The sequence below is a fragment of the Xenopus laevis genome, chromosome 1S (genome assembly GCF_017654675.1).
Source record: "Xenopus laevis strain J_2021 chromosome 1S, Xenopus_laevis_v10.1, whole genome shotgun sequence".
NCBI lineage: Eukaryota > Metazoa > Chordata > Amphibia > Anura > Pipidae > Xenopus > Xenopus laevis.
Window position 1 is genome coordinate 90,744,506 of NC_054372.1, and position 23,316 is coordinate 90,767,821.

The 23,316-nt window shown below is 38.1% G+C and overlaps 3 protein-coding genes across 11 annotated transcripts in view; 2 read left to right on the plus strand and 1 right to left on the minus strand.

Moving 5' to 3' along the window:
* arhgap45.S (Rho GTPase activating protein 45 S homeolog) overlaps positions 1-1,152 on the plus strand; it is a 59,955-nt gene extending 58,803 nt beyond the window's left edge. For all 8 annotated transcript variants that reach the window (XM_041579903.1, XM_041579902.1, XM_041579904.1 and 5 more), the window contains one exon: positions 407-1,152. In XM_041579903.1, the coding sequence (XP_041435837.1) occupies positions 407-756 (350 nt within the window). In that variant the 3' untranslated portion in view covers positions 757-1,152. The remainder of the gene's footprint in view (positions 1-406) is intronic.
* On the minus strand, positions 1,151-8,334 carry polr2e.S (polymerase (RNA) II (DNA directed) polypeptide E, 25kDa S homeolog). Of its 2 annotated transcripts, NM_001090047.1 has the most exons (7): positions 7,992-8,086; positions 6,577-6,751; positions 6,368-6,483; positions 5,625-5,705; positions 3,750-3,808; positions 3,353-3,431; positions 1,151-1,826 (listed from the first exon to the last, which is right to left on the minus strand). In NM_001090047.1, exons 1-7 carry the CDS (start codon positions 8,046-8,048, stop codon positions 1,761-1,763), a joined length of 633 nt encoding a protein of 210 aa, NP_001083516.1. In that variant the 5' UTR covers positions 8,049-8,086; the 3' UTR covers positions 1,151-1,760. The 2 variants fall into 2 exon arrangements, with proteins under 2 accessions (NP_001083516.1, XP_018090122.1); XM_018234633.2 differs by lacking the exon at positions 6,577-6,751 and having other exon boundaries at positions 7,992-8,334.
* Positions 8,335-9,001: 667 nt separating this feature from the next.
* Positions 9,002-22,759, plus strand: LOC108704674 (THAP domain-containing protein 1; the record flags this gene model as incomplete). Its single annotated transcript, XM_041578289.1, has 5 exons — positions 9,002-9,060; positions 10,316-10,583; positions 17,690-17,766; positions 20,928-21,259; positions 22,284-22,759. Coding segments are annotated over 5 exons (888 nt in total), but the record flags the coding sequence as incomplete, so codon positions are not given.
* Positions 22,760-23,316: the final 557 nt, after the last annotated feature.

The window sequence follows — 23,316 nt, forward strand, 5'->3', positions numbered from 1 at the left end:
AGTGCAGTAATAATAATAGTTTCCGGTCAATTACTTCGCCTTAGCAAACAATCTGCATCCTCCCCAGATATACATACTTTACACATTACCCCAGGACACTAGATAATTGCACACTTTAAATGCACAAAAATGTCTGCATTTAGTGGAAAGAGATGTTTATTTACAGGTTTTCAGCATGAATAAGATAATGCACCCTGTCAAGGCAGTGTCCTAGCCTCAGAAAGACCATACCTGTCTTTTTTTCTTTATTGGCATGATCTCTTCCAAAGAAACAATTTAGCTTTTGAGCCCTCATTTATACAATGTACAGCCAACAAAAACGTTTTCCTAGAAGGTAAGGTATTATATATGCCTTTCGTACAGCATTGTGATTTTTTTTTTGTCCCCTATGACCATGCCATTACAGAACCAGGTGCATCACCAGTGGAATCTGACTCTGAACCAGATGTTGCAGAAGATATTCCAGGGACATGGGAACACCAGTCTACGCGGGGCCATCTCACTAAAGAGGAAAGTGTTACAAGTGCAGAAGACATCCCCTATATTGAGGGAGAGGCCCAGTCTGAGTCAGAAGAAGACAGAGACCAAAGTCAAATGAATCTGGCTGATAACAATACAAACCAATCTAACAATGTTGTACTAAATGGTCACTGCCTAGTGCCCCACTTGCACTGCCACACTCAACTCCCAGCAATTCGCATGCGGCGCGGAAAAATGTACATGGCTTCTGTGGACCGTTGTCCTCGTTTTGTCTAAAGTGAACAGATTAGCACCGCCTTCGAATACTGCTCTGAAAAAAAATTGTGATTTCTAATTACTGCGGTCCTCATTTTGTCTAAAGGAACAGACAAGTACCTCCTTCAAATGTCTCTGCCAATTAGTACTGCAACAATGTGGTGCTGAAAGCCTTGTTCAGACAAAGGCGTTCATTCTTTGGGATGTTGAAAAGTACTTGCCTAAGTCAATCTTTAGGTTTTAAAGACAATCTGATGTGTATTTTGAGGCCAGGAAGTATTAACGAACATTGTCAAATATGCCTGCAGGAAATAATTAACCATAAGGAACTAAAAAGGACTACATTTCTTTGCTGGCTGGGTGATATAAATTAATATTTGTGCATTAGCTTAAAATAAAAGCTTTTTATGGACACTTTTTTGATATAAAACAGTGCAGCTTTATTCATTCCATCATATTACAGAGGGAGGAAACTGCTAAATATATAATCACATTAAAAATAGTTAACTTTTTTTTCTCTATCAAAGCAAAGAAAAAAATAGTTATGAGGACATTAGACTTAACACTGGTAATGCATCACAGCAGATCTGCCTCATTCGGATACATTTAACACGTTTGTCTAACTAAAGGTTTGTCATTTGTTTTGCAGGTATTGCAGTTTCCAAATTGCTTCGATTAAGGTTAGGTTTTATCAAAAAAAATAAAAAACTTCTATAGGCAGCAATAGAAGAGCCACCATTGGCTAGAACTGCATTTAATATAATGCATGGAATGCTAGGTTTCCTCTTCACAGCAATTCCAGGCCTCTTATTTTAATGAGCTGAGATCCAGAATATATTTTGCATCAAGACTACACCACTCCATGCTTAATTGGCTATATAACCATGGACCGGAACGTACAGTAAGTAATTATTCTTTATGCACTTTGATAAAGGAACTGCAGTCTGGAGAATAAATCCAGGCATCACCTCACAGACAAATATTATCCAGGATTGAAAAGTCTCTTCAGTCAATGTGTGTTCTTTTCACTGAACCAAGCGATAAGTTATGTAACGGCCAGCAGTCTCACTAGGACGAATGATTTTAACCACCTATGAAAAGAAGCAAATATAGGATCTGTGAGTGCTACTATAAACTCTACTCTAGCTATGTGACATTATATATAAAAACCACTACCTGGATTGCCCTATTATTCAAGATACAGCTCAGGGTGTTCCCTAATCCACATTTAAGGTGTCCTGCACACTACTCTGATCGAGGCCTGTGGGCCAAAGAGATGAATATCATAGAAGGGGCCCATACTGGTGTCATGGACACTTTTCTATTGTTCCATTAGTTAAATAGCAGGATTTGAAGAAGAACTGCCCACAGAGGACGTGATGTAGGGAGAATCTTCATTTGGGGATGTTTTCCAGCACAGGGCCTAAACAATTAACTATCATTTATTTAATATGAACACATTTACAAGCTGCTATAAAGATTGCAAATCTTTGCATTGGTTAGCACTGCTGCATTAGAGAGTGGTAGTCCTCTGTTCAATTCCCATCAGGGCACAAGCTTCAAGGAGTTTGTAGGTTGTCCCTGTACTTGCAGTTTTCTTCGGGATACTTTTGAAATATATTTTTTAAGACATACCGGATTCCTCAGATTGAAGGAAAACAAAAAACATGCTAGTCTATCTATATGATTGCTGGGACCAGTTTCCCAGCTCCCCTATGCATAGTGTTATGCAACCCCCTCACCTCACTGTGTGATTAATTCTGGAACTTGAATCCCCTCTGATTTCCAGATAATCTGGGTACTACCCACTATGAAAAAGAGAGGGACTTCAATTTCCAGAATTCACAATAGAGCAAGTTGAGGGAAGTACTGAATTATACTGCGGCCGTACACAAACCAATAAAAGCTGCCAACAGACTATGTCGAAAGCTTATTGGCCATTGTATGGGGCCCTTTTATGGGTTTCCCAATCGACATCTGGCTGAAAAACAGGCACATATTAATCTGACAGGTTTAAAAATGTTAATAAAGCGAGGACAGCACTAAGTCGTTGATGTGGTCCTCGCTCCAACCACCTGCATTCCTCTCAGAGATCCAATCTTTGGGCCCTAGGGCCTTGCCAAACAAGCGGATCTTCTGAGTGTATGGGCAGTTTAAGATAAAGCAGGTGGGAAACTAGTGCCAATAATCAGACTATCATTGCTTCCTTTCAATCTGTCTGATTTACTTATTTTTAATTTTAGATAGTGTTCTTGCACCTGTTCAACATAAACCTTACTTAGTTCATATCAGATATCTCAATTTTGAATGAAGATCCATATTTGTTTTATGCTAAAATCATAAATCCAGCTAATGGGGTTAAACCTTTTCTTGCAGCTGTATATTTATTGAAAGTGGATTTCAGTAGCAATTCTATAAATATATACAAAAGATGGTTTTAAAGATCTTCATACTGGGGGGATGGGCTGAAACTATTCAGGGCAGGAATTATTTCATACAGAGAAATATTGATAAGGGATTAAAAAAAATGAAGCTAGATTTTCCTTCATTAGACAAATAGCTGTCCCTCTAGCCCCAGCAAAAGAATAAAAAGCCAATAGACAGGCTTGTTGCTTACCTGACCACGCTTCAACCCAAAGTATCTGGCCACAGGGTCTCCAGCCTGAATACGGGGAAGCTGAGACTCCCTCAATTTGCTGTAGATGTGATTAAGGCGAAATTATATCACTTAAATAAATTCATATATTTTAAAATATTATGCAAAAGAATATGCTTGTCTAAAAGTTCCATATTCTGTGTTTAAAAAGATGATTTAAACACGGTTTCTTGTAGCTCCTGATTGCTAAGTCCAAAAGTGATAAGAGGGGTGGGGGTACTTCTACTGCACTCTTACCCTCATCATCCATGAACATAGAAATACAATATTAGAATAATAATAATCACTGATCCATGTTCCATCATAGTGTGCAAAACCCATTACTCTCCAAGAAAAGAGAAGTTCACAAAAAGGATACTATCGAGCAAGCAATTCCGTCACCTCATCCTTCGTCATTACCACGTGTTCTGGCACCAACTGGAAATAAAATAGAGAAATTGTGTACAAAAGGAAATCCAAAACTGGTCTGTCTCTTTTACAACCACATTCACCAAAAGATGTTATAATTTGTTCCATCAAAAAGATAAAATATACTACAGGTTAAGTAAATAAATTATCATGATATGCTGTTTAATATGAAATTCTTTACAAAGTGTAGGGAAGGAGCCCAGATTGTGGGGCTGGCAACCATGCAGTTTTGGAGCAGTGGAGGGGGGGGGGCTGAATGGCAGCAGTTAGGGTACATTTAGGGAGGATGCTCATCTAGATACAACTGTAAAACCAGTATTGTATTGATACTTCCTAAATCTGTACTGCCAACTATTTTATTGTGAATGCACCATGGGATCTTTTAGGTCAGTGCTGTGCAACTGCCAGCCCAGGGGCCGACATTCCCCCCCCCCCCAGAAACTCTGCCTGCTGTGGCTACTTACCTTGTGGAAGATTTAAAAAGTATCATTAATGAGATTAACCGGCCCCTGCATTGTTTATAACTCAAATTCAGACCCTGCACTGATCAAACCTGTAATGCCCCCTGCATTATTCACACCTGTTAAGCCCTGTACTGTACCTCAGACTCAGACTAAAAGTGCCCACATTGTTCACACCTCAGACAAACTGCTGAAGAGGCACCAGCAAGGTTTCACTGCATGTACACAGAATGAACTGTTCATCTTGTCCTGATAGGTTTCCCCGTTTCCTGCCCTATGCTCCCTGTGTGTGTGCCATACTCTGCCTGTGGGAGGTAAACTTGGTGGGGGGTTGTTAGGGCTCCATAAGGGGTGTAATCATGTGCTGGGGATTACTGCATTATCCACAGGGGTTGGAAGAGCCATATGTATGTAAGGGTATGTCTTAACATGACTTAATAAACTTGTTTCACATATGAGAGATACCCTTACAATGAGCACCAACCATTTGTTTGTTTTTTTTGGTGTGTTACCACCATTAATGTGGACATGGTCTTAAAAGTTCGTGTGGTTTAAATGGGTGTGGTTTTAAATACAGGGAGTGGTCAACACTGGCTTCCATTATCGGCCCTCCACCACCTTGGCCAGAATAATTCCGGCCCTCAGTAGCAAAGAAGTTGTTTTAGGTGCACCAGTTATGCAATTAAGAGTAAACATTCTTGTTGTGGGTGGGGAGTCCTTTAGGCTTAGGCCAGACGATTTCAGAATCTCCACAGGCAGAGAATCTGCTACCCTGCTGTTCCCCTTCGTTTCTTCAGACAGGGTGGATTTTAGCAAAAAATGTCACATTTTGAAATCCGCTGAATCTGCCTGCACAATGCTTCTGGGTGGATGCAGAGTAGGAATGGAGGGGCAGCAGGGGGGAAGATTCGCAATCGTCTGTCCCTAGCCTTAATCACTTTATCTACCAAACAGTACTGGATTTTTTTTTCTAAAGGAGATTAAAGCACAACAGGAAAGGAGTTCTAATGTAGGGAACTAGGAAGGCTGTGGTTATACAGTATGTATGGCCAACTATAAATATTATTTTAACAAAAAAGTACAAATGTAGTGGGGCCTTAATTATTATATTCAGATTCCTGCCTATTATAAAAGGTATCACACGCCAAAACTCAACTCTGCAAATGTAAAATCCCTAAGCTAGTAGAAATTAATACTACATATTTGAAGATTAACTTCTATACTTTATGCATTTATCAAAAAGGCACATGACGTACCTTTGTGCATCCACTTATTAAAAAATCAGTGTGTATTAATGACAGTTGCAAATTTTAAAATTTACAGTATGTGTGAAAACATATTGACTCCCCTATATTAAAACTTACCTCATGCTCCGTGATATTAATCAGAAGCTCCTGTTGTAGAAACTGTTCCAGAATGTATTTGGGTGCCATATCTACCAGGGACTGCAAAATAGAGAAAGATTGCTATAAATGCAAGAAAAGCCTGCAAAAACATGTTATGGGCTAACTAAATGTAACCATGTTTTACCACATTGTCAGATTTATCAAATGTCTAATTTCGAATTTATGTGAATTTTTTTTTTCTCTAATAAATTCAATATACTCACAACCTGAATGGGAGGTTAAGAAAAAATTTGAATGTCTAATATTCGATCAAATAGTCCCAGCCTGAAAATTTTGACAGGTTCGTGTTTACAATACATTAAAAATATAAAAAAAAGCTTAGGGCTTTTCCCAGAAAACCAATAAATGAAAAATAAAACTAATCAATTGGGCACATTGTGTATTATCTGTGCATTATAATTAGGGATGGGTGATTTTTTTCGCTTTGTCTCACCGCAAAAATGACGCCCATAGACTTGTATGGTGTCGCGCGTCAAAAATAAAAGAAAAAAAGATGCGCGTCCAAAAAATGTCACCGTGTGACAACATTTTTTTTTTACTTTAATGGGCGTCGGTGACATTTTGCCGGTGGCGAATTTTTGTCGAAACGAGTCAAATTCACCCATCCCTAATTATGATTTATAAAAAGTTTAAATCAAAGTGCAGCTCACAAAGTGACCCTTCTTTGACACTGTTAAATGCAAGATAGCTGGCAGAATTACCTGTTTGGCAGATGGGGTCATTCCCTGCTGCACCACGATTAAAGCCCTTGTTATATTTTCCTCTTGCATTCTCTGGCAATACATCTTAATTGTCTTTATACCAACTTTGGGCTCCTCTATAAACAAGAAACACAAACATGTCATATTCCTTTTTTCTGCACATATAAACCCCTTCAGTCATGGTCTACAAGGTTTTTGCACCTACGCACCTGGGAAGAAAACAAACATTTGGTCTGTGGGGTCATCATTATGAGCCACTAATACAGTAAGATCAGTTCGGCGAGGGCGCCCTTCACTAGGTTTGTCACCAAACTGGGCTTTGAATTCATCCAGTGTCTGATCCAACTCATCCTGCGTTACCAAGTAACCACGATCATGACACAGCTGGTGAAGGAGAAGGATGCTAGTTAGGCAAGAAATACAGGGACTGAGAAGTTAATGGGGAGATTCGCCTTTAAGTTAACTTTTAGTATGATGTAGAGAGTGATATTCTGAGACAATTTGGAATTGGTCTTCATTTTTTATCACTTGTAGTTTTTGAGTTATTTCACTTTTTATTCAGCGGCTCTCCAGTCTGCAGTTTCAGCAATTGATTTAAATAAGAGACTGGGATATGAATAGGAGAGGACCCGAATAGAGTAATAAAAAGTAGCAAGAGCAATAAATATGTAGCCTTAGAGAGCATTTGTTTTAGATGGGGTCAGTGACCCTCTGTTTGAAAGACGAAGAGAGTTAGAAGGCAAATAATTTAAAATCTATAAAAAAAAAAAAAGAAATAATGAAGACCAACTGAAAAGTTTTAAAGAATTGGCCAGGGTAGGACCCAATTTAACCTAGCAACCATGCATTAATTTTAATTAGAGCCTGGACTATGAATAGGAGAGATCCTGATCAGAAAGATGAATAATATGAGTAGCAATAACAATAAATGTGCAGCTTTACAGAGCATTTGTTTTTAATTGGGAAAAAATCAGAAAATGAAGATCACTTTAAAATTGCTTAGAATTAGCTATTCTATAACATATTAAAAGTTAACTTGATGGTAAACCACCCCTTTAAATTAACTGCTCGTATGATGTAGAGAATAATAACCTGAGAAAATGTGCAATTGCTTTTCATGTTTTATTCTTTGTGGTTTTTCAGTTATTTAGCTTTTTACTCAGCAGCTAAGTTTGCACTTTCAGCAAATTACCCTAGCAACCATGCAGTGATTTGAATAAGAGACTGGAATATAAATAGTAGAGGGCCTAAATAGAAAGATGAGTAATGAAAAAATACTACATGTGTAGCCTTGCAGAGCATTTGTTTAAAAGCTGGAGACAGAAGAAAGCACATTTTAAAAAAACAGGCAAATAATTTAAAATCTATTAAAAAAATAGACCAATTGAAAAGTTTCATAGAATTGGCCAGTCTATAACATACTAAAGGTGAACCATCCCTATAAAGCACAAAGAGAAAACTGTGATGAAGCAGGCAGGGAAGGTGAATGCAGAAATCAGAACAGAATGGCATATTCAGCACAACGTGGCTGGTGCACAGGAGATAGAGTTGCTTGCTGACAAAGGGAGAAGAAAACGATTATGAAATCACAATAGAAGAAAAAAAATAAACTCCGCTTTCTCACCTGCATAATAGTTTTCCGGATCTTCCATAACCTGTAAGTTTCCTCCTCATCATCCATGTTTTCAGCACGAGTTCAAATAGTAACAAGAACACGATTTCCGGAGCTTGCTTCCTAGGGCAGTAGGAGGACACTTGTTGAAGCTATCCACGCACTGCCTGATGGCCACAAGGGAATACTGCAGTGCTTTGGGGTGTCTGAGTAGTGCCTGTTTTGTTTTTGCGAGAACGCTGTAACTAGTTGAATACTGCACTGTAGTTGGGCATAAAGTTGTGCATAATAATTTGGTTCTATATTTGGTTGAAGTTTTGGCATCTCGCTAAGGAAACCCAAAAATATTGTTTGGATCGTCGCGGATTGAAGGCATCGGCCATGTTTGTGGTAGGCAAAAAACCTGCGTACATGTTGTTTTGAGGATCACCATATTGTTGGTGGGTACTAGTTCTTTTTCTACATTAATAATCACTTATAGTATGTATTTATAGTTGGCATACAAACTTACAGAGCGCTTTACAAAGATAGTATAAATAGCCGTGTTTACTAGCGTTTACCATCTATAATTATGGGCAACTTGGGGCAAATAAACTGTGGTAAAATGAAAGGCTGACTATATAATTATATATATTAAATATTCCTCTTGATAAGCTATTTTAAGTAGTGTTTCTTAAACATTTTTTGCCCCAAGCCCTTTTTTTGATTGATTATATTTAGCCAGTGCCACCCTTTAATGAATTAGCTGTCAACCCCCTCCCTATATTTTTTTAGGCGTTACCAAATTTTGACACGGTCACTCCCACCACTTGCTATATAACCTGTGCTTTTTTCTCCAATTTGGTTGCACAGCAATTTATTCATAAAATCTGTGATAATGTTTCTGAAGAAAACATTTTTTTTTCTACCAGTGCAGGGGAACAATACATTGTATTTATTTAAGATTTGCACTTATCATTGTAACTTGTCACTTAATTTTCTATCCGATTAAGTATCCTTTGGAACAGAGAACATGCCAATGACGTGTTGCATATGGCTGTAATAACCGGTTTTACAAAGGATGTAAAAAGCAGTTTTTCAGGTGAGTGGTCACTCGGTCAATTGACATAATGAAGAATCCCATTACTATAGAACTTATCTGTTATCGGCTATGTATCCTGTGTCCTTTCACATTTTTTAGCTTTGAATGGCTGCCCCATGGCTACACAGCAGCTTGGTTATATAAACTATAGTATAGTTTTCCAAAGCATTCAATTTTTAATCCAGTAGTTACACCACTAGAATAGGGCACTTTATCTCTTTGTGACTAGGATGCTTTTAAAAAATATATAAAAAATAACATATGTCTACTCATAAATGCATGAATATTAGAAGCCACCAAGGAGTTAATTTACCTGCATGAGCAGTGCTTTTATATATGCCACAGAACTTCAGGGTGACTTTTAATGCCCTTATATTTGGGTAGTTTATTTTTTCATTATGAATAAGGTTTTCTGGAATAGATATGTGCAGCTGTCAAAAATGTAACAAGGAAAGATACAATGGAAACAATTGCATTTGGAATAACTAGAAGGGATAAACCAACATAGATAATTCATTAAAATAAATGATTTGCTCTAATTTGAAACCAGTGTCCAACCACTCTTCAGAAATCTTTGCCTAAGATTCTCATAAAAAACAAAAATGAAATTACCTCTATAGACAACGATAGCACAACATAAATCTGGGATTTCTGGCTACCTGTTTTTTTTCTACATTTTTTAGAGGATTAATGCCCTTATGTTTACTGTTTTGTCTTTACAGCCAGGGGCACATTGTGCAGGGTATCTGCTTTCCTCTGCCTGCATTGTATACACAGGTTGAGGAAAGCGGATCCACTTTCACTCACTCCTTACTGTAACTCTATTGACAGGCACGGCACTGGCCTGTTTAAAGCCACACTTAACTGATATTGGTGCAGAAACGCCTATTTTTACATTCCCAGTGCAATATCCACTCCATGTAGCTCCATCCAGGCCAACGTTGTGTCTGTCAGTGGACCTATAGGAAGGAGAGCATAAAAGCCAATCTGCTTTCCTCTGCCTGCATACAAAACCATTGGAAGAATGAAGACAATCTGGTGTATGTTGCTTTGCCTTTAGTCACTGGCATTCATTATGTTATTACTGTTCAGTATATACATGGCACAAATCTGCCAATATCCACCCCAAATGAACACTAACAGGTGGCTGGTGTGCCTGTCGGTGCATTCTAATCAGGGTCCAGATGAGAGCAGATTGGTATTTTTCTGTTGGCAGAAAGATTAAGTGTGCCTATTGATTTTTATGGATTGTCAGGTTTCCTTTGAAAGATCGTAAACGGCTCTATGACTGGATCGCCGCAATTCGACGAAAGAACTGGATGCCTTCAGATACAAGTAGAATCTGCAGTGATCACTTTACACATGATGATTATATGTTGCGTCCAGGTACTCAGATTCCTCGGCTGAGACTAGATGCTGTACCTTCTGTTTTTGATGGCTTTCCAGATGATCTGAAAGAGCGGCTTAAAAGAGAAAAAGAGGATAAGGAACGAAAAGAAGTGCACAATAAAACAGAGGTTCAGGTAACAGAATCATTTTCAAGTTTGCTAGTTGTGTTCAGTATTTTCAGTGTCGGCAAGTCTAATGCAAATATTGACGCTGCCCTGTGTTATGTTAAGGATGAGTGTAGCTCCATGGTTTCCCGGCTTCAATTGCCAGCATTTATCAGACGAGGCAAGATGGAGATATTGGCAGCCATGTGTAGGAGCGTTTTCAAGTACCTTAATTTTTGTCAGTATGCTGAATCTTAACTCTCATTTACATATTAAAGGAAAACTATACCCCCCAAGCAATGTAGGTCTCTATAAAAAGATATTGCATTAAACAGCTCATATGTAAAACCCTGCTTCATGTAAATAAACCATTTTCATAATAATATACTTTTCTAGCAGTATGTGCCATTAGGTAATCATAAATAGAAAATTGCCATTTTAAAAAATAAGGGCAGCCCCCTAGGATTATACGATTCACTGTGTACACAAACATACCAAACAAACTATACTTGTTAGGTCACATGAGCCAATTAACAGACAGAGTTCTGTCTTTTGCTTCAACACTTCTTCCTGTTACAGTTAGAGTTGTAGAATTTCTGGTCAGATGATCTCTGAGACAGCACACAGACCATCACGAAATGGTGGTTCAAGGCAAGAGATGTAAAAGGACAATATTTACTTAAGTATATACAGTATACCAGTTTGGTAAGATTCATTAATATGCCACTTAATATGATAAAAACTGTCTGTTGCTTAAGTATTCATTCTGAGGGTATAGTTTTCCTTTAAAATATGGAAAATCCACTTGCATCAGCAGTCTTTAAGTGAAGTAAAGTAAAAAATACTATTTGCCAGTTTGCTGAATGTTTATCCCCTTTAAGATTGTGACTAAAGTGAACAAACCTTAAAACTTTTACCCATTTGAAACCTACCTAACTTCTTGATGATACATTCATGCCATATTGTCTATAAGTGGTTATTATTGTAATGTATGTGCATGGTAAAATTAACAGGGGTCCAGCTTGTCATTTGTTTTGTGTTTTGACAGTCACTTGGTATTTTAAGACAATTGGTATTCATGTAATATTTTTGTTTTTTATTATACAAGTCAGAACACATTATGAAAGAAAATATGACTGTTAAAGGGGAACTATTACGAAATTGAAAATAAAGCTTCATCATAATAGCAAATAGAAATAACATTGTAAATATAATCAATTAATAATTCTGTACAATTACCGAAATTAGCAAGTTACTCTTCACTATTCCCTTTCAGCATCTGTCTATATCTCTTCATTCTCTCCTTATACAGGAGTCTGATTTTGATTGATGGTTAGATCTAATATATCTTTCGGCTGGGGCCCTCTTTCCTAGTAAATGTATTAGAGCTACCTTATATAACAGATTCAGGAACTAATAATAGCTAACACAGTAGCTATGAAATAGCCTGGTGTGATCATAGCTGTATATCTCAAACTATTAAAAAAAATGAAGCCTATGAGAAGAAAAAGAATCATTAAAGGGATACTGTCATGGGAAAATTTTTTTTTTTCAAAATGAATCAGTTAATAGTGCTGCTCCAGCAGAATTCTGCACTGAAATCCATTTCTCAAAAGAGCAAACAGATTTTTTTATATTCAATTTTGAAATCTGACACGGGGCTAGACATTTTGTCAATTTCCCAGCTGCCCCATGTCATGTGACTTGTGCCTGCACTTCAGGAGAGTAATGCTTTTTGGCAGGCTGCTGTTTCTCCTTCTCAATGTAACTGAAGGAGTCTCAGTGGGACATGGGTTTTTACGATTGAGTGTTGTTCTTAGATCTACCAGGCAGCTGTTATCTTGTGTTAGGGAGCTGTTATCTGGTTACCTTCCCATTGTTCTTTTGTTTGGCTGCTGGGGGGAAAAGGGAGGGGGTGATAATCACTCCAACTTGCAGTACAGCAGTAAAGAGTAACTGAAGTTTATCAGAGCACAAGTCACATGACATGGGGCAGCTGGGAAATTGACAAAATGTCTAGCCCCATGTCAGATTTCAAAATTGAATATAAAAAAATCTGTTTGCTCTTTTGAAAAATGGATTTCAGTGCAGAATTCTGCTGGAGCAGCACTATTAACTGATTCATTTTGAAAAAATTTTTTTTTCCCATGACAGTATCCCTTTAAGTATTCACCAGTGTTTGTGTGCATTCTAAGTGATTTGGTAAGTGTAGTTATATATCATAAAACAGAATGGAAAGTGGCTGCCACACATTTGATCACAACACTTTCAATGGCAATCAAATATGTCTGTATACTATGTCTTCATTGTTCATTTAAGTCTGATACTTTGTTCACAGATCATTCAGGCAGTGTCCATGCGTCAGTCCTACCTAAGTGAAAAAAGTGTTATTTTTGGGGGGAGAAAGACCATACCTGCTTTTCTCTTTATTTAGCATGATCTCTTCCAAAAACACCATTGAATGGGGATTGGGAGAGCAAGCATTAAAGGAACAGTAACAACAAAAACTGAAAGTGTTTTAAAGTAATGAAAATATCATGTACTGTTGCCCTGCACTGGTAAAACTGATGTGTTTGCTTCAGAAACACTACTATAGTTCATATAAACAAGTTGCTGTGTAGCAATGGCTGAAATTGAAAAACGGCTAAATGGCACAGGATAGATAATGGATAACAGATAACACCATTAGACAGACAGAGCTTATCTGCTGTCTGCTGTGTAACTTGAGCCTTTTCTCCTTTGAATGGCTGCCCCCATGGCTACACAGCATCTTATTTATATAAACAATAGTAGCGTTTCTGAATCAAACACAGCAGTTTTACTAGTGCAGGGCAACACTGCATTATATTTTTATTACTTTAAAACAATTTAATTTTTTGATGTTACTGCTCCTTTAAGGAGAGAGCCACCTCCCCATACTATAAAATAAAACACAATAAACTGTAGCTCATCCCTTTTTATTGGGTGCACGTGGGTGAGGCATGGACACTGCTTTGACGGGGCGCGTCAGCTTATGCATATTTTGTACGTGCACGCAATAAAAAGGGATGAGCTGCAGTTTATTGTGTTTTATTTTATAGTATGGGGAGGTGGCTCTCTCCTTAAAGGGATACTGTCATGGGAATTTTTTTTTTTTTTTTTTTTTCAAAATGAACCAGTTGCTGTGACGTGGGAGCTGGGCAACTGCCTGTTGGATCCATCACATTAGGTACATAAATAGTGTAAACCATGTCATTAAGATGTATGCATCAGTCAGTCTGTTGTGTTATCACCTTACACACTTCAGCATACTCACATACTTGATTATCAATAAAAGGGTTAAAAACAAACCATTAAGTAACACTATGTAGTTGATTGTTAACCGAAGTGAACATAATGTGTTACAAATGTTACTAATGTGACTTCCTTTGAATATGATATTATCAGCCTCCCTGTCCATGTCCCAGCTCCTACTCAATTCCCTATATACACCCCAATAAAACTATTGATGCTTTTGATCAGCAGCTATTAAGCTCCATCACTGCACTCTTAAGTTATATACCTTATGGCATCTAATTATCTACATCCCATGCTGTTGCTGAACTACACATCCCATGCTGTTGTTAAACGACACATTTAATATATAAGCTAAAGTTGGTATTTAAACTTACTGTGAGGCTGGTTTGCACTGTTTGTGTACTTGATGTGATGTATTCGGTGGGCGGTCGCTTGGTTCTCGCGTCGTGGTTGTGGCTGCTGTTTTTCCAGCCGGTGCATGGATATAGGGCTCGTTTTAATACTATGTTAGCACTTTGAGAAAGGCCTTGTTGGGCCGAAACGTTAGTCTGTAACCTGCATTAAAGCTATCTATAATCGTTTAAAAAAAAAAAAAAAAAAAATGAACCAGTTAATAGCGCTGCTCCAGCAGAATTCTGCACTGAAATCCATTTCTCAAAAGAGCAAACAGATTTTTTTATATTCAATTTTGAAATCTGACATGGGGCTAGACATTTTGTCAATTTCCCAGCTGCCCCTGGTCATGTGACTTGTGCCTGCACTTTAGGAGAGAAATGCTTTCTGGCAGGCTGCTGTTGTTCCATCTCAATGTAACTGAAAGTGTCTCAGTGGGACATGGGTTTTTACTATTGAGTGTTGTTCTTAGATCTACCAGGCAGCTGTTATCTTGTGTTAGGGAGCTGCTATCTGGTTACCTTCCCATTGTTCTTTTGTTTGGCTGCTGGGGGGGAAAAGGGAGGGGGTGATATCACTCCAACTTGCAGTACAGCAGTAAAGAGTGATTGAAGTTTATCAGAGCACAAGTCACATGACTTGGGGCAGCTGGGAAATTGACAATATGTCTAGCCCCATGTCAGATTTCAAAATTGAATATAAAAAAATCTGTTTGCTCTTTTGAGAAATGGATTTCAGTGTAGAATTCTGCTGGAGCAGCACTATTAACGGATTCATTTTGAAAAAAAATGTTTTCCCATGACAGTATCCCTTTAATGCTTGCTCTCCCAACCCCCATTCAATGGTGTTTTTGGAAGAGATCATGCTAAATAAAGAGAAAAGCAGGTATGGTCTTTCTCCCCCCAAAAATAACACTTTTTTCACTTAGGTAGGACTGACGCATGGACACTGCCTTGACGGGGCGCGTCAGCTTATGCATATTTTGTACAAACTTTGTAACTAAAAGTGTCTTTTTTACTAGTTCCAGTTCAGCTGTGCAAAAATAGGTTTCTCTTGGGGTTCTATATTGGAGTGCTGGGGTTAAACTTTGTGTAATTTGTTTATCAAGCCTCACCCACGTGCACCCAATAAAATGCCTTACCCTTTAAACAACATAGGGATTGTTTGTCCATATATTGCAATATATTTAAGCTGGCCAACTACGTCAAAGTCATCCAATATCTGGCCAGTCCTACGCTTAATTTTCATCTGATTCATTAAGAATTCAATTGCTTAATTATACATTTTACAAAGGGACTAAGTTTTACCTGCAACTTACTAGCTGCTTTCAAAGTAAAACTCCCAAACTTGGCTGCCCTTTTATTAGACACCAGTGGGATCACCTGACTATAGCTGGGAAGGGTGGGAGCTACAACATGGAGCTGGTCACTGCTCCTGAATAACTACAGGTATAACAAACAAGGGAAAGTTGTGCTCACCACTATTTTTTAAAACCATTAGGCGGGGGTGCAATGATATAGATATAGATATATATATATATATATATATATATATATATATATATGTGTGTGTGTAGAGGTTACTGTCTGTATATAGGGAAAACTATTTTACACGTCCTGACCCTTTATTTCATCAATCTGCCCAGTTAAATCACTGCTCTGACCATTTACATCAGAGACCCACCCCTACATCACCAGCCCACTAACCCAGTTACCTGACTGGTAAGATTATTTTTAAAAAGAGGCAAGCCTTCTTGTTTCTCTTAATCCAATAGGCAGCACAGCCTTGCCACCTGTAGTCCCAATGCTTAACAAGAGAAAGTTATACATATCATGGATTTGTGACCAGGATCAGGTAGGCAGATAATGAACCAGGATCCAACTTGAGATGCAAGCCTGCTGAAGTGATTGCAAAATTCTCACTATTTCAACCTGACACTTGATTTACTGAAGTACCTTCCATCAGCTGTTCACAATATCTTTAGTAAAGGTAGACAAAAACACTCAAAACTCAAAAAGCTAAGTTAAAGTATATTTAAGTATAAGGAAGTGCTACTTTTCAGTGCACATTCCCTGGTCCCCTGTCTCATAAGTAATTCAGTATAAATGCAAGTGCATGTATTTACAAAACAGGGGTTTTTAGTTACAAAGTTATGATCATAAAGTTGATAAGACACCATACCACATCAAGGTAAACCCCATACGGTGGTTCCTAACTTGTTTATCTCTGGTCATAGTATAAAAAGTCTTTTACTTCTCTGCATAGTAACATTCATTTATACTGAATTACTTATGGGGGACCTAGGAATGTGCACTGAAAAGTAGCACTTCCATTATACTTAAATATACTTTAACTTAGCATTTTGAGTGCTCCCACAACCCCACTTTTTGTTAATTCATATAGCCCATATGAATTTACACTGCATCCTCAATCAATCAAAAACCCGCTTTCTAATAATCATTTATTAAAGGGAAACTGTCATGATTTTTATTGTGTAGATTTTATTTCTATATTACATTTTTTACACTGCATATCATTCACTCCAACATATAAAATGTTATTCCTTAACCAACAAGTTTATTTTTTTACTTGTAATATTGGTGTGTAGGCAGCCATCTCGGGTAATTTTGCCTGGTCATGTGCTTTCAGAAGGAGCCAGCACTTCATGGTGGAACCACTTTCAGGCAGTTGTTTCTCCTACTGCAACTGGAGGAGTTGCAGTGGGACTTTTATTTTACTATTTAGTGCTGTTCTTATATCTACCAGGGAGCTGTTATCTTGTGTCAGGGCTGTTATCTGGTTACCTTCCCATTGTTCTGCTGATGGAATGCTGGGGGGGGGGGATAAGGAGGGAGGGTGGTGATATAACTCCAACTTGCAGTGCAGCAGTAAAAAGTGACTGAAGTTTATCAGAGCAAGTCACATGACTGAGGGCACCTGGGAAATGGACAATATGTCTAGCCCCAGGTCAGATTTCAAAATTAAATATGAATAAAATCTGTTTGCTCTTTTGAAAAATGTATTTCAGTGCTTTAAGTCCTCGCAAGCTAGTGCACAAAATGTTATAGGAACTGAAAATTGCTTTGCTTGGCACATGGAAGGCCCTTAGAATTTAGTCAATAAAAAGTTATGTCTATACAAGCTACCAAATGATGCTTAATAATAAAATCCGGTCATAAAATAAAAAAAAATGTAATTTTGATCTGGGTTTAAAAACTGTATAACAAAACGTGAAGGGCGGAGTTCTCTGTCCAGCCCTGTCTGATTTGCTGTATTGCTAAATTTTCAGTTTAGTGCACCTTGCAGATAAATCTATCTACTGAGTTTGAGCATTATCCAAGGGACCAGAAGTGGTGATTGCCTGAGAGATAAACTACCAAACTGTTCAACTGCTACATTATTCCTTACAAATTCACATTTCACTTTACAGCTTATTATAAATAAACTATTCTGTTTTCTACTTCTAGACTGACGGAAAAAGACTTTGTGTGGCCAATCGCTGTACTAATCTGTTTTATGATGGCTGTGAAAATGTGTTCTTCAGGTAATATTTTTACTAAACAAATGAAAGTAATAAGTCAGCAATTTCTCTACTGTTTGTTTTTGGTGTCAGACACACAACGGTTCCGGGTGCAGGCAGGAGAGGAGGGGCTGTTTTTTGAAAATCACTGTTAATAGGGCCAGTACAGGTATGGGGCTTGTTACCCAGAATGCTTGGGACCTGGGGCTTTCCGGATAGTTTGGATGTATGTATAAGGTACTGTTTTATTATTACAGAGAAAAAGAAAATAATTTAAAAAATGTAGATTATTTTGATAAAATGGAGTCTATTCAGAGGTTTCTGGATAATGGGTTTCTGGATAGCTGATCCCATACCTGTATATAAAATGCCTGGGTATATGAATAGTCCCACGGAGTACAGCCAACACAAACTAAGCTAATAAAATCATGTTTTCTTTTAAAAGAGCTTTAGCTGTACTTAATCCAATGGCAAAAGAGCTCCTGCTTTTTTTATTATTATTTTTAAGACCGTTAAATATTTAGACGTTTTAGGTGTGTGTGTGTGTATATATATATATATATATATATATATATATATATATATATATATATATATATATATATATATATAACAAACAAGGGAAAGTTGTGCTCACCACTATTTTTTAAAACCATTAGGCGGGGGTGCAATTAGGCTGTGACCACAAAATACATATAGTCGGCTACAAGAGTCCTCTGCACTCAACCCATTATCAATATATTTAAGACAGCGACATTTTGTGCATACTGCTACTAAAAAATGCCTTAGCCTTTAAACAAAACAGGGATTGTTTGTCCATATATTGCAATATATTTAAGATGGCCAACTACGTCAAAGTCATCCCATATCTGGCCAGTCCTATGCTCAATTTTATCTGATTCATTAAGAATTCTGTTGCTTCATTATACATTTTACAAAGGGACTTGGTTTTACCTGCAACTTAACTTGCTGCTTTCAAAGTAAACCTCCATACTTGGCTGCCCTTTTATTAGACACCAGTGGGATCACTTGACTATAGCTGGGAAGGGTGGGAGCTACAACATGGAGCTGGTCACTGCTCCTGTATAAACTATAACAAACAAGGGAAAGTTGTGCTCACCACTATTTTTTAAAACCATTAGGCGGGGGTGCAATGAGGCTGTGACCACAAAATACATATAGTCAAATACAAGAGTCCTCTGCACTCAACCCATTATCAATATATTTAAGACAGCGACATTTTGTGCATACTGCTACTAAAAAATGCCTTACCCTTTAAACAAAACAGGGATTGTTTGTCCATATATTGCAATATATTTAAGCTGGCCAACTACGTCAAAGTCATCCCATATCTGGCCAGTCCTATGCTCAATTTTATCTGATTCATTAAGAATTCTGTTGCTTCATTATACATTTTACAAAGGGACTTGGTTTTACCTGCAACTTAACTTGCTGCTTTCAAAGTAAACCTCCATACTTGGCTGCCCTTTTATTAGACACCAGTGGGATCACCTGACTATAGCTGGGAAGGGTGGGAGCTACAACATGGAGCTGGTCACTGCTCCTGTATAAACTATAACAAACAAGGGAAAGTTGTGCTCACCACTATTTTTTAAAACCATGTTGTAGCTCCCACCCTTCCCAGCTATAGTCAGGTGATCCCACTGGTGTCTAATAAAAGGGCAGCCAAGTATGGAGGTTTACTTTGAAAGCAGCAAGTTAAGTTGCAGGTAAAACCAAGTCCCTTTGTAAAATGTATAATGAAGCAACAGAATTCTTAATGAATCAGATAAAATTGAGCATAGGACTGGCCAGATATGGGATGACTTTGACGTAGTTGGCCAGCTTAAATATATTGCAATATATGGACAAACAATCCCTGTTTTGTTTAAAGGGTAAGGCATTTTTTAGTAGCAGTATGCACAAAATGTCGCTGTCTTAAATATATTGATAATGGGTTGAGTGCAGAGGACTCTTGTATTTGACTATATATATATATATATATATGTATGTACTGTATATATAGTCAGCTACAAGAGGTCCTCTGCACTCAACCCATTATCAATATATTTAAGACAGAGACATTTTGTGCATACTGCTACTAAAAAATGCCTTACCCTTTAAACAACACAGGGATTGTTTGTCCATATATTGCAATATATTTAAGCTGGCCAACTACGTCAAAGTCATCCCATATCTGGCCAGTCCTACGCTTAATTTTCATCTGATTCATTAAGAATTCAATTGCTTAATTATACATTTTACAAAGGGACTAAGTTTTACCTGCAACTTACTAGCTGCTTTCAAAGTTGGCCAGCTTAAATATATTGCAATATATGGACAAACAATCCCTGTGTTGTTTAAAGGGTAAGGCATTTTTTAGTAGCAGTATGCACAAAATGTCTCTGTCTTAAATATATTGATAATGGGTTGAGTGCAGAGGACCTCTTGTAGCTGACTATATGTATTTTGTGGTCACACCCTCATTGCACCCCCGCCTAATGGTTTTAAAAAATAGTGGTGAGCACAACTTTCCCTTGTTTGTTATAGTTATACAGGAGCAGTGACCAGCTCCATGTTGTAGCTCCCACCCTTCCCAGCTATAGTCAGGTGATCCCACTGGTGTCTAATAAAAGGGCAGCCAAGTTTGGGAGTTTTACTTTGAAAGCAGCTAGTAAGTTGCAGGTAAAACTTAGTCCCTTTGAAAAATTTATAATTAAGCAATTGAATTCTTAATGAATCAGATGAAAATTAAGCGTAGGACTGGCCAGATATGGGATGACTTTGACGTAGTTGGCCAGCTTAAATATATTGCAATATATGGACAAACAATCCCTGTGTTGTTTAAAGGGTAAGGCATTTTTTAGTAGCAGTATGCACAAAATGTCTCTGTCTTAAATATATTGATAATGGGTTGAGTGCAGAGGACCTCTTGTATTTGACTATATGTATTTTGTGGTCACACCCTCATTGCACCCCCGCCTAATGGTTTTAAAAAATAGTGGTGAGCACAAACTTTCCCTTGTTTGTTATATATATATATATATATATATATATATATATATATATATATATATATATATATATATATATATATATATATATATATATATATATATATATATATATATATATATATATATATATATATTATTTAACAGTATGTTTTTCTGCACTGCAATTAGAATGCCAATGGAGAATCCAGAACTACTGGGTAAATGGGTGCTGGCGATTCAAAAGAAATATTGGAAACCCACCGTTTCTTGCAGAATCTGTAGCGATCATTTTACAGAGGAAGACATTATTGCTTGTCCAGGCACACAGGCTCCTAAGCTCATAAGCAATGCAGTGCCTTCCATTTTCCATGTTAAACGGAAAAGGAGAAGAAAGAAACGGATGGCTGAACTTATGGCATCCAAACTGGGTCAGAAAGAAGAATGCATCATTGAGGATCATACATATTCATCAGCACAAACCAATAGTGTCAAAAGGAGAAACCGTTTCAATCCCATCATCATACCCGTATATACTCGCGTATAAGCCGAGTTTTTCAGCACCCAAAATGTGCTGAAAAACTCAACCTCGGCTTATACACGGGTCATACCGTAGATATGCCCAGCAGTGCGACCCCCTGTGACCCGGCCCCAGCAGGACTGTCTGTGACGCCGCCCGGAGCAGGTCCAGGAGCTCCGGGCGGCGCGTCCTTCCCTGCCGGCGTTCGCTCCCAAAATGGCGGCGCCCATGGCCGCCACGTGGGTAGCGGCGCCGGCCGCTACCCACGTGGCGGCCATGGGCGCCGCCATTTTGGGAGCGAACGCCGGCAGGGAAGGACGCGCCGCCCGGAGCTCCTGGACCTGCTCCGGGCGGCGTCACAGACAGTCCTGCTGGGGCCGGGTCACAGGGGGTCGCACTGCTGGGCATATCTACGGTATCTACGCCGGCAGGGAAGGACGCGCCGCCCGGAGAGTGGACACAGTGAACCGTCCTGCAGCTCTTTCACAGGGCCCCTGGCGGCCATTGTTAAAAGGTCCTAAAGCTTGATTCCAAGTTTGCCAGCAGCAGAGTGCTATCTGTGGAGCTGTACATGTACATATAAATTGCCTTGTCACTCCCCTTTCATTCTGTCATCAGAGGGCGGAGAACAATGCTGCCTGGCAAGTTCTTGCTGTTGTCAGATAGAAACATGCCAAGCTTGTGACTTATGGTGGGAGTCACAGGGAACTCCAACATTCAAATGTACTGGGTGCCAGTATGTGAGGTTCAATGGCTATTTATAACCTGGCCCACACTGATCCTTCTCAGGGTAAGCATATTTTTGCAGTGTCATGTTCCTGCTGATGGAATTATGGGGAGGCTCTTTTAAATAGTTTTAGATAGATTTCTATGCCATAAAACATGATTACACATTTACACATTCACATTTTGAAATCTGACATGGGGCCCCTAGGCTTATACACGAGTCAATACATTTTTCCAGTTTTCTTAGGTAAATTAGGTACCTCGGCTTATACACGGGTCGGCTTATACACGAGTATATACGGTATGTCTTAACAAAACCATAAAGACTCTGCAGAGACAAGTACAAAGGCAGCGACAAAGAATCAGTAGCCTGTACGAGCTCATTAAAGAATTAAGAAAAAAGAACAAGGAGAGCACTAACATTTGCCAAATGCCACTTGAAAGTACTACGTGAACAGGATGGTTATTCACAAAGAGCAGGAAATCATTTTTAAGCTGTCTTATCTTTGCTTTTTTTTTTACTGTTATAGATTCTGAAACACTGTTCTAAGGGAGAACAGTATTTGTTCCTTTGTTCTGTTAGCTCTGTCTTCTAAAACAGTGTTGACTGTATTTATATTTTCCCAAAATCAAAATTGATTTTTATAGGGGGCATAAAAAAGTGATATATAGTACTAAAAACAACAATCTATCAACTAGTTGAATCATAATATGTTCATATCCATAAAACCAAATTGTGACAGTGTGCATGACAATATTAAAATCAATAATAATAAAATTGTTTACCGTGCACCCAAGGCAAAGTTTACAAGCATAGTGCTGCCCATAGGAAGGTGTGTGTGTGTGTGTGTATATATATTATATATATATATATATATATATATATATATATATATATATATATATATATATATATATATATTTATATATATATATATATATCATCATTTATTTTTTATCATCATCATCATTTATTTATATAGCGCTGTCAAGATACGCAGTGCTTTACTGCAGTTATAGCAAACAGGGAATAAATGGTGGATAACAGACAAGGATTACAGAGTACAATAGGGTTTACAAACTAAAAGGTTAGGGTACAATTGAGACATTAGCATTGTATAAACACTTTGTCATTTTTGATACAGATTAATTAAGGTACATCGAATAGGCCTCTTTAAACAGATGGGTCTTTAAGGAGCGCTTGAAAGTTTGGAAGGAAGGAGAAAGTCTGACAGCTTGTGGCAGAGAGTTCCAGAGAAAAGCAGAAGCCCGAGAGAAGTCTTGTAGACGAGAATGGGCAGAAGTGACCAGAGGAGAAGTGAGGCGAAGATCAGA